At 39.7% G+C, this 12614-nt stretch overlaps 1 protein-coding gene across 2 annotated transcripts in view; it reads right to left on the bottom strand.

Annotated features, from left to right (window-relative positions):
* The window catches only part of cpne5a (copine Va), a 149819-nt gene that overhangs the window by 110919 nt on the left and 26286 nt on the right, over positions 1-12614 (bottom strand). For both annotated transcript variants that reach the window (XM_017685275.2, XM_037535639.1), the window contains exon 3: positions 10407-10453. In XM_017685275.2, the coding sequence (XP_017540764.1) occupies positions 10407-10453 (47 nt within the window). The remainder of the gene's footprint in view (positions 1-10406; positions 10454-12614) is intronic.

Below are 12614 nucleotides of genomic sequence, written 5' to 3'. Positions count from 1 at the left end.
TTCAGTCAAAATGGAAAAACCTGTTGAAGTTATTTTCTTCAGGAGATATTTCTGATGAGATCAGATAGAAGATAATCCACTTGCACAAACAAGGTGAAAGTCAAAGGGAAAAAAACACACGGAATCAAGCTCCACTCTTCAGATCTTAAAAAATCCTGTCACAGTCACTGTGAGAAGACAACTCAACACTGAATCTGAAGAGATGTGTAGCTGTCAAGAAGTGGTTACTGGGAAAATGACACAGTTGCAAATCAAACAAAACGCTGCTGGTGTTCTCAGAACAATGAGCTGACCATCCAGAGAGACCTCAACATCACCGAATGCGTTTGGGATTATGAGAAGCAGAAAATGCAACCAATTTCTAAGACTGAACTTTGGAGATGTGGAAAAATATCCCTGCAGATTTCTTAGAAAAACTGAAACCAAGTTTCCTTAAAAGAGTGGAAGCTGTAATTAACAGTGGTTAACAGTAACGAAGTAAATGTAATTTTTTACTGTACTTTAGTAGTTTTTTCATGTATCTCTACTTTACAGACGTTTCTCCGTTCTGGGGACTTTCTCCTTTCACTCCACTACATTTCAGAGTCTAATATCCGACTTTTTCCTCCTACATTCTGAGAAATCTGTCGTTCCTTTTGGTTTCTGTGTGTATAAAAACGTAACATGTCAAAACGAAAGAAGCGCAAAGCCAGAGCACCAATCAGGGCCCAGCGGTCACTTTGTTTAGAGCTGGTTTTGACCTGTTGGTCATACCGACCCAGTGCAGCACGCGGTTCAACGTCAGCACAGCAGCGTAAAACTTTGGGAGAGTCTGTTCAACATAAATGATGAACTAACCTAACTTTGTGTAAATAGAGCTCAATATAGAAATATGTCCACATATGCAGTCGAGACTGACGCGGCTTTTTTCTGAATTTCTACAAACACCATTTCATTTTATAGTAAATGAGTTTGGGCTGGTTTATGTTTATGAACAGACGCCTACAGATCAACATAGTAAAGGAGCTCATCTGTGATCCTGAGTTTAAAGCCAGTTTTTATTCAACTTAAACTTGGAACTAAGTTGTAAATAAATCTGAAACTGAAACTTTGCTTGTGTGTAAAAAGTGATTTCAGAGCCACTCGGTTCTCCCTGATGGAAACTGTTTACCTTCAGTGTTTTGTGCTTCTGATCATTTTAATAGACGTCAGCGTCACTAATTAATGACGTTCTATTAAAAGACTGGTTTACCAAGAGAGACGCTGGAGGACTTTCACCTGAAATGAGTTCATGAAGCCAGTCTGGTTATAAAAATGATAACAGGACATCAGAGCCAGAATTCCTCTTTTAGTACTTTTACTTTATACTTAAGTACATTTGAAGGGAAATACTTTAGTACTTTTACTCAAGTGGAGGTCTGAAGGGAGGAACTTCTATTAGTACTGGAGTAGATCTACTTTAACTGAAGTACATGGTTTGTGTACTTCGTCCAGCTCTGGTAATAAAGGCAAAGTGCGGACACACTAAATACTAAGTATAAAAGTTATACTTGTTCGGTGTAATTTTCTGTTAACTATGTCTTTTCTGTGGTAGTTTTGACTAAAAATGATATAAATGAAGGTGGTATCTGACTTTTGTACAATACTGCAATTTTTACCAGTTCTTTAATGATCACAGTACAAATCACAAATATTTTATAAGTTGTAGATTATCATGATGATGAAATATATAGACTTTGCTTCACCTCTCAGTTCAGTAGACAGGGAGGCACTAAATACACCATGATGCACTGCGTGAACAGTCCAAGCTGAGCAAAACAGCAAAATAGTGATTCCACTGTCTAACAAGTGTATATATATATATATATAGATGTCCAAGAAATGCAGTCTTTAGCAGTAATTGCGGATTTTTATGTTATGGACTCTTATTGTAGAGGGAAGGGCTAGCAATGTGTGGCAGGGGTGGTTAGAGAAAAACTCTGCTTGTGTACGGCATGGCCATCAACAGCTGGAAAATACAGCACAACCTGTGAGAAAGCAGAGTTTCTTTTAACAGTGGAGAGCGCTACAAGTGTTTAAAAGTAAAAAGCTTGTTTTTCTGCTGAAGAGCAGAAGGTCTAACAGAATGTCACACCAAAAACATCCCTGCTCTGCAGACCTAAACCCCTTAAAACCCCAGGCTTATTACATACAAAGGCTTATTATTTAGTAACTACAGGCATTTTAATGCAAACTGGCTGTGCTATTCTTAGGTTGTAGAAATGCATAATAAAACTTGCCATTTAAGGGGATGAAGATAGCTCAGTGTTTTTTTTCCAGAAAAGAGTGGCTTGTCACAGCTCGAGGCTGTAAGCTGTGTGATCTTTGGCTGTATGATGAGGCAAGAGGAGAATGATGTTCCTCCAGATGAGCTGAGATGCCTGTCCTCTTTAAGGATGCACTGTTCTCCCCTCAGAACTGCTGCTCAACCAAGAGACAGCAGTTTGTTCCCTTGGCTAATTGTGTTTAGCATGAATAATTCAATCTAAAGAGGCAACTTTTCAGATGTGTATAAATAAAATATCCTTCACAGGAGTCAGCAGGCTGTGACAGTGTGAACGGTCAGGAAAAGAGCTACACTAGTGGTGAGGAGAATAAAGTAGACCATTTTCTCTGTTAGACATCAATAAAGGACTTTTCAAATACTTCATATTTCACACATCAGAGCTGCATCTACTCAGTAGTGCAGCAGCTTTATGTTCAATTTACTCACATTATAGGACATTTGATGCCTGTCTCATCTGAGCTTTGAATACATTGAAAAATGCAGATGCAAAGATACTTTGCCATAACCGCTGACTGCTGAATTACCGCTGACTGCCTAATTAGGGGAGGGCAGGGTTTGTTGGCATGTGCCATACATATCAGACACACCACACATAAGAACAGGAGTCAGCAAGCCAAATGTTAAGCAGAGCAATCAAACCACCTTGTGAGCCACAACATCTTCTGTCCATTTTACCATCTTGGTTGTAAATATGTCTCAGTATGTGCTGATGTGCTATTACAGAATAAACTCTAAAAACAAAACATCTCAGGTAGGAAGCTTTTCCTCAAAAGTAGAACAGTTTTTGTGAAATTTCTCTGCACATTGGTTTTTTCGCGAAGCTGTAGTGAGCGTCTCATTCACATTTTCCTGTTTCACCTTAAGAATGTAACTGCTACACCACTGCAAGTGAAACGGGAAAATCTGAACGAGAAGCTGGAGAATGACCAGCTGACTGCAGCTCCGCAGCTTTTTAGTGTTCAACAGTTCCTCATTGCATTGTAAACAATGTTCACCTTAAATCTCTTTCTTTGCCGTTTCATTAGCTACTTGCTAGGTTGCAGTTGTCTGCATTGCTATGGTGACCAGCAGTCTGCACTCCAACCTTCAGGGTTAAAGGGTGAATTAGCATTTATGCATTAACTCCATTAAGACCATTCAATTTTAAACTGTGTTAGAATGATTAGCAGAGCTTTATTTTCTATTTATTTATTTATTTTTATATTTTATTTTTACCTAAAAATCTAATTCTGCTGTGGAGCTGCAACAGAGCTGCATATTACAGACCTACATTAGGATAATCCAACAAGCAACAAATAAAAGATGCACATCTTAAAAAAAATTAAAAAACGTTCAATCTCAGAAGATATTTCTTGGAAGCAGAGTAGTTATGACTAAATTCATGTTATGCACCTGCGCCAACCAGTCCCAACATGGGGCTGGTCAGCACATATGGGGATGGTTGCTACAATGTTAAAGAGCTATAGGTTCAAATAATAAAGCAACAAACAGACAAATGTAAACTTGAAGGCAATAAATAAGGTTTTTTTTAAAAAAACCAATTAAACCCATTAACAATGAAATCAATAACCAATTAACATTTACTGATGTTTCATTGGTTCCATTGAAGTTTGTGAGACCACTTCATGTCAGAGAGAGGAATCCACACTCAAAAGACCCAGAGAGGAGAGAATGGCACATAGCCAGGACCAACTAAACGCTCCCAGATTCAGATCTGTGAGAGCAGCGTTCTCCTTATCACTGTCAACATACGAGACTGCCTCAACCGAGCACTGCAGCTATCTAAGAGAGGAGACCACCATCCACCTACATCAGCTTCATTCATCAAACCACCCCTTTCAGAATGTGTGTCTCACTCAGCGCACGACACCAATAAATCACTGTTCTTCTCATCTCGGTGTCATTGTGCTTCCTAATTTCCAAAGCTAATCTCTGGATACACAGCAGTCATTATCGGCCCCAGATCTCATTTATCTTTAAATTAATATAGATGTCTTTGTTTATGTAACCTTGGTACTAGAATGGATGTCTTCATATCTAATCTCTGTCATCTCAACCCAGATATAGCCTACAGGCTCCTGACAGTTTCACCAAGCAGACTGCAAGCAAGTTTGTTGGTTCTGGTATGAATCTGCTGATGTTTTGAAGTCAGAGAAAAGGGTCTGGGTTCTGGAGTAGCTCGTGTAAGTTGTTAGTGCAATGGTAAGAAGTTGAGCTTGATTCATAACTACTGCTTTGTATTTTTTACCACATATTAACGTTTTAAGATCAAAGTAATCAGAGAACACACTTCTGCGAACACACTCACTTTTTAATGCATGCTTATTGTTTATTTGATGAATTTAACATAATGGGAAAAAATAAAACTGTGCAAACGTTCTGGCTGATTTTATATTTAAAGTTTTATTCTTTCCATTATGTTAAACAAATAAATAGAAAGTGCGCATACAATTTGCAAAAAATTCCATTTTAACTTTGTTCCTTGTAGAGGACGTGTTAACTTTTTCACTTAGAAAATCAACAAAATATGTCATTTGATTGGAGGTGTGCAATAGTTTTGCAATCAACTGTAAATGTATAAAAGTAATTTTGTTCCTGTAATTTCTGTTTTTATTATTAAAGCCTGGTTTTCTTTATTTACGGTCAGGGACAACTGATATAAATGTGCTATTAAGGCTCATTAAGAAAAAAGAAAATGTGAATTGGCAGTGAAGACAGGACTGAATCACATCTAGCCCAAGCTGCAGATACCCACAGCCAACGTGTGATTCCACGTGAAGTGTGCCGTGCTGTACTACATGTAGTAAAATTCCCCAGATAGCTTTATCCATCCTTAGCCCACAAACTCCTGCTAGTGCTTGTTGGGACAGTTTGGTGCTGAAATCTGACTGGCAGAGACTAAATCAAAGCCACTGTAAAACATTGCTTATAAACACATCATGGACTTGTATACAAGTCAGCTACAGCTAAACTGTGGGCATGTCATTACATGGTGATGTTTTAAGCAAAAACATTTTAATTTGCTTTATAATAAGCCTGTATTATATACGTACACACACACACACAAAATCGCCTGTAATAGACATTCAGTCTTGTCATTTTCTGTTTATGTTGTAATTGATAAAAAAAAATTTCTGTGACTGTAATGTGATCTGTTCTGTCAGTGTGCTACAGTGACAGCCAATGGTACATATAATATATAGGCTAAAAGTATTGGGACACACCTCCTAATTATTGAATTCAGGTGTTTTAGCCACGACCATTGCTAACAGTGGGACAAAATTAAGCACATCAAAATGCTTAATGATAAATTAAGTTTAAATGATAAACTGGAATGGAGATTGTGAGCCAGGCCCTTTATTCAGCATCAGTGTCTGACTTCACAAATGTTCTTCTGGAGGAACGGACAAAAATTCCCACAGACACAATTCAGAATTTTGTAGAAAGCCTCCCAGAAGAGTGGAAGCTGTTATAGCTGCTCAGGCGGGACTGACTCCATATTAATACCTATGGATTTAGAATGGGTTGCCATAAAAGCTCCCGTAGCTGTAATGTGTGGGTGTCCCAATTCTTTTGTCCATAAAGTGTAGCTGTTGTTTTTTAGCCACCGCACCCATATTTTATTATATTAAGTGACACGCTATCACAGACAGAGCCTGGCTGACCTCAATGTTTAGTCTTGACGCAGTGCCCCACAAAACTGAGGCTGGGCTTCTCCTTTGAAAGATATTTCCATGCAAATGTGTAATTTTATATTTTGTCATGGCACAAAAAAGCACAGTGCTGCCACTCACGTCTTCCTCCATGAGAGAAGCACATAACCAGTCAATTCTCCTGCTCTACTCCATAGCGATATTAAGCTACTTCCTGATATCTCTGCAGAACACATGACAGCTGGAACCACCGCTAGAGCTCAACCTGATTGTAGATACCCATCACAGTACAGGAAGACAGAGACTGGGTGGGCACCTCCAGTGTGGTGGATGTGTTAAAGCCTAGCAGAGAGAGGGAGTTAAGATAAAGAGGTTGAGTTTGAAGTTTTGACATTTGGAAGACAACTCAGACTTAATAAAAAAAAACGTGCGTAAAAAGTTAGACCTTATGCCATCTGCTGTTAATATAAACGGCATCAAGCATAAAATTGAAAGATCATAAACTGTAGAGAAAAGCATCGCCCTGAGATTTGCAGAGCCCTCAAGCTGAGAATTTATGTGGAAATATAGCTCTTCATAGAAAACATGGATACTGCATTCTAGTTGTATCCCTGTGCATGAAGTCAGTCTCCAGTACAGACAATCCATATATGGAAACTGATCTGCAACCACATGTTTACAACCCACTTTCTTGTGATGTCACAAATTCAGCTTACAGCAGTTTAGCTCTGCCCATTCAGTGAGGGTTCTCCCCGTGTCTGTGTGGGGTTCCTCCGGGTTCTCTGGTTTCCTCCCACAGTCCAAAGACATGCAGTCAGGCCAATTGGACGTGCTAAATTACCCCTGGGTGTGAGTGACTGTCTGTGTCTGTCTGTCTGCCCTGCGATGGACTGGCGACCTGTCCCTGGTGTATCCTGCCTTCCGCCCGAAGACTGCTGGGATAGGCTCCAGCACCCCCCTTCCCCTGACGGAGAAGCGGCTTAGAAAATGGATGGATGGATGGATTCAGTGAGGGTATAAGGTGTGTGTTTTGAATAACAGCAGCCAAGTCAGAACATACATCAGTCTTAGAAAGGCACAGCGAACAGTAACAAAAACAGAACGTCCTATTTTAAAGAATAAGGGGAACGTACAGTTGCAGCATTTATTTATATCAGTGTGTACACATAAAAAGTACATCTACTTTAGTAGGATTGCTGTGTGCAAATCTATGAATATTATCATTATTTTCAGTTTTATAGCCATTAACATCATTGATGTTACTGAAAATGATTTTGATCATTTAGACGCACTGTACTACACTCCAAAAATGAAAGTGATGTACTACTGATGAATAACAAAACTGTCAGTGATGAAGTGATGAATAAGTGCCACTATGTTTACCTTCGTATGAGTGTTGAGTATGTTTTAAGTTTCCTAATTTAGTTAAACTTATGAATTTCAAATTGGGGTTTACAGTGTACACAAACATCACAGAAGGAAAATGAAGTACAAGTAACCCTATAATATGACCGATTTCACTGCTTGTTAATGTAATGAGATTCATTTTGGACCATTTCTATTGGTCCAATCATCATGAAAAGTTCCCACAATCTAAAAGGCACCTGATATTTTTAAAAGGCATAAAAATGATTTTCTAAAGAAAAGAAAAATGAAATGCAAGGCATTTGAAATAACTGGCAAGTTAACAACATGAAATTTCTCAAGCATTTGGAAAACGTGGAAATCGATTTTCCTGTTTGAGCTGTGCAGAAAACATACATTATCTCAGGCAAGAGGAAACAAACATCTCTGCTTTTCAAAAGCCTACAAGACCACTGCTGGTCTTGAAGGAGAAACTATTTATAATCTTAAACATTCATGCAGTGGTTTTCCCAGGGCCTGACAATATGAAATAACAGGGGAGGAAATAACAGAGGAATGATTCACGCTCTACCTCCTCAGCATTTCTTTTGTAGTGGTGGAAAAAACCACAAGAAGAGGAGAGAACAGAGGGTGAGGACGCTGGGAGAACATCCGGTCTGTCAGGCAGTCTGTGGTCTACACAGCTTTAATCATTAGTGTCGGAGTAGCAGAGGACATTGTAGGAATGGAGGATGAAGATGGAGGACCGCCTCTGAGCTGGAGAAGTGTTAATTAAGAAGCCTCAATGCCACAGAGAGAACATAGTCAATGTCTTCCTCTGCATGGTCAAACCTCCCCTCAGCCTGAGAGGGAAGGCCCAGCTTTATCATGGTCACGCCACTTGAACGCTTCTGCTGTCTGACCGACGCTATATCATAAAACACCCTCTTTCATGGTGAAGGTGGCAAGCGAGAGTCTACACGACTGCTCTGAGAAAGTGATTTGCTTTACTTGCTTGTATTGTGTTCACTGACCTCTTTGAGAAAAATGTTACGCTAACAAGCCTGAAGGGCACAGAAGAAGAGAGCGCTGAACAATGCTGTCATCTGCTTTTGTGCCATTTAATTAAGCCTTAAACTAGAAGTCTTGAATCCTTGAATCCAGTTTCCAGTCCTGTATTCCTTAATCACTAGTTGGTCACTGAACCGCTGAACTGATTGGCCGCCCAGTGTCACACCTATACCTAGCAGGGATTACAAAATCCAGGACTGGAAATTGGATTTGAGATCTGGAGTTAGAGACCACTGTGAGCCACTGATGGATCTAGACTTCTTCACCCTCATTTACATATTTATGTATTAATTTCACAGTAGCTAATAAATATGAAATGATACTACTTTTTCTTCTCCATTACCAAATTGAAACCTTGAGTATCATCAGATGCTGATATTCTGTCTTTAAACTGTAAAGTAAGCTATTTTTCATTGATGCACTTCACTTAAAGTTGCACTATGTAGGATGTTTTGTTATAATTGAGAAAAGTAGCAATAATGAGTCAGAAAAAAGTGCTAAGAGACGGTGTGTGTGTGTGTGTGTGTGTGTGTGTGTGTGTGTGTGTGTGTGTGTGCGCGCTGCTGAGTCAGCTTGTAATGTCTGAAATGTCAAAGTCAGAGCTGTTGGGTCCGATTCTGGAGGTGTTTTGGACACAGACTCAACAAGAAGGCTCGATGTTTAGGCATCAAAAACAAAATCAACATTATACTGATGAAGATATGATGACAGTAGGAGATAATTTGCCTATATCTTTAGAAGACACATCCTTCTCCAAGGTTTGAATGAGTTCTCTTTGAATATTCAATGTGCTTGCAGTAATCAGACTCACTCTCTCGGGAAACGGCTCTGAAGCACAACCCATCTTCTTTGTGTGGAGGCTGCTATTATGCATTTCCACCAGAGCGGTCTCCAAATCCCCAACACTTACAAAGTGTAGATTTAAGACAGCTGTCTAAAAAGCCCCGTGCACAAACTGCTTTAACAGCCATTCTACTAACAGAAACATCACGTACAAGTAAATTTACTCATGTAGACTATACACAATAAAGTAAGTTTAATTCCAGTATAATACTTAGTTATCTATTTGTTCTTCCTATGTAAGCTACTTGTAGTCTAGCTTGTTCTTTCATGGTCTGGCCATGGGCTGATAACTGATATTATTAACAGTGTATTAAGTAATATTAAAAGCTAGCCAAATGATAATTATATGGTAACTATATTACCGTCAAGGAAAATATGAACTATGGGGGAAGGCTCTGCAATGCTCACATGTGACGTAAGTGAATATGAACCACAGTGTTATCATTTATCGCGATAAATCCGCAGATGACTAAATTCACATTATTGTCCAAACCTGCTTTTTACTTCACACTATGTTTGGTTACAAGCAATTCTGTAATACAATGTCCAGCACTTTCTTCTGGAACTGGCCTGATAGGAATACTGGATCTCCAGCAGTGACTAAATCATTTACAGTAGTTAAACTACAGTATTCACTGCATAAGAATTTTTAAAATTAATAACTGGATAAAAAGGTCAGAGTGTATAGGGTTAAGAAGGCTGCCATGTCCAGTTTAGAACAACACCATATGACCTTCGCTGCAGAGGACTCTTACCCTGTTTAGATCATGCTCAAGGTCTCTTTTTTGCTTAGCCATTGACTAGAATGGCTGCCAGAGGAAGCAGGTCTTTAAGCTGACTTGCCACATCTGATAGGGATTTATCTAACCGACAACTTCAGTGTGAAAAATCAGCACCGTTGAGGCCAAAGCCCATTATAAATGCATTAGCTGATGGACAGCAATTGACTTTAATGCTAAGCGCTATGAGAATGTATACAATCACCTTAACGCCAATTGCTTGGGAGCAGGGCCACATGAGGGCCGCTGCATGAATATTCAGCAGCAGAATCAATGGGAAATGATGAGCACCTGAAGGCTAGGGCTGAGAGAGTGGCAGTAAACAGGGACCGAGAGGACTCACAGCGCTGATTAGCATGAAGGAAACGTCGGCACAGCTGATTCTGGACTTTCTTTTACACAATTACTCACCTCTCGCCACTGCTTTGACTCCACTCCCTGAGTGTACAGGATACACACTGCAAGAGAGAGAGAGAGAGAGAGAGAGAGAGAGAGAGAGGGAGAGAGAGAGAGAGACAGAGAGAGAGAGAGAGAGAGCAAGTGAGAGAGAGAGAGAGAGAGTGAGGGAGAGAGAGAGAGAGAGACAGAGAGAGAGAGAGAGAGAGAGAGAGAGAGAGAGAGAGACAGAGAGAGAGAGAGAGAGAGAGCGAGAGAGACAGAGAGAGAGAGAGAGAGAGACAGAGAGAGAGAGAGAGAGAGAGAGAGAGAGAGAGAGACAGAGAGAGAGAGAGAGACAGAGAGAGAGAGAGAGAGAGAGAGAGAGAGAGAGAGAGACAGAGAGAGAGAGAGAGAGAGCGAGAGAGACAGAGAGAGAGAGAGACAGAGAGAGAGAGAGAGAGAGAGCGAGAGAGACAGAGAGAGAGAGAGACAGAGACAGAGAGAGAGAGAGAGAGAGAGAGAGAGAGAGAGAGAGAGAGAGAGAGAGCGAGAGAGACAGAGAGAGAGAGAGACAGAGAGAGAGAGAGAGAGAGAGACAGAGAGAGAGAGAGAGAGAGAGAGCGAGAGAGAGAGAGAGAGAGAGAGAGAGAGAGTGAGAGCGAGAGAGAGAGAGAGAGAGAGAGTGAGAGCGAGAGAGAGAGAGACACAGAGAGAGAGAGAGAGGTAGAGAGAGAGAGAGAGAGAGAGAGAGAGAGAGAGAGAGACACAGAGAGAGAGAGAGAGAGAGAGAGAGAGAGAGAGAGACAGAGAGAGAGAGAGAGAGAGGGAGAGAGGGAGAGAGACAGAGAGAGAGACAGAGAGAGAGAGAGAGAGAGAGAGAGACACAGAGAGAGAGAGAGAGAGAGAGAGAGAGAGAGAGAGAGAGACACAGAGAGAGAGAGAGGGAGAGAGAGAGAGAGAGAGAGAGAGAGACACAGAGAGAGAGAGAGAGAGAGAGAGAGAGAGAGAGAGAGAGAGAGAGAGAGATCAATACTAGACTGCACTGTGTTCACACTTCAATTCCTGCCTCTCATAACTACATGTAGATTAGTTTCATACAGGTTACTGAATACTTTGCAGTAATTTGTATAAACAATAGAATAGTACTTTACATACTATATATAGTAAATAGTAAAACATATAAATGCAAATGTTTAAGGTCTCCCACTTTTTTATTGCTTAGTTCCTTAGTCATTCTTATGAAACTGCCTCAAACCATATTTAAGCATTAGAATCATGCATATTAAATAATGTTCATATAATAGTAGATGAACTGGAGTGCTACATAATACAGAAAAGTTAAATGGGGTTGTTATATATACAGTGGGGCTCAAAAGTCTGAGACCACAGTGAAAACCTTTTCTTACATTTAAACTAGCAAGTAAACAAAAAAAGGTCAAATGATGAAGGAATGTTCAAGATTCTGCACTATTTCTAAGTCAATTCTAAACAAGCAAATTTGTAATACTGGCCATGTTAAGAACTTTATATAGAAAGGCCAGATTTTGTTAGTCTTATTGCTTCCAGTGAAACACGTGTTCAGACGACTCTCAGGTGGATCTAATCTACTGATCAGGCAGGCAGTGTCAGCCAGAGTGCACGCTGTTATTAAAGCAAGAGGGGACGCACCAAATGATGAAAAATTCTGAAATTCATGTAAATATTCAAAGATTCTATGTTCACTCAAATTCTTCCGTTAATAAGAGAATTTGTAAAGAAAATCTTTCTATTAAATTTCCATTATCACAATCTGCCCACATATAGTGGGATGCAAAGCTTTTAGGTGCACCTTACATTTGTAAGTGAAAATGTGTCACGACATCCACTACAGAGAACACAGTTCTGCACGTTTTAATGCACAATTGCTGTTTATTTACTGAGTTTAACTTTCAAAAAATATTAAATGTAAAATGTGGGTTGTGCAAAACTTTCCCACATTTGAACTTTTATGTTTTTTTCCAATATATCCAACTGGAATTCTGCACTAAAATTGCTGAAATATACCATATTTAAGTGTGTAGAGGATTTGTTAAATTATTTTCACAAAAGTTAACGAAACGCTTATTCTGTCCAGGGTGTTCAGACTTTTTCATACAACTATACCTGTTTACCAATATTTAGCATGTTTTGCATTTTTCTTGTATTACTGTCCACTGTCAAATTGTTTTCATTTAATGCTTTGATGTTCTCCTTGTAAGCCGG

Source organism: Pygocentrus nattereri, chromosome 28, assembly GCF_015220715.1.
Source record: "Pygocentrus nattereri isolate fPygNat1 chromosome 28, fPygNat1.pri, whole genome shotgun sequence".
Classification (NCBI taxonomy): Eukaryota; Metazoa; Chordata; class Actinopteri; order Characiformes; family Serrasalmidae; genus Pygocentrus; species Pygocentrus nattereri.
Note: the sequence above shows the minus strand (reverse complement) of the source record. Positions and strands in the feature narration are given on the sequence as shown.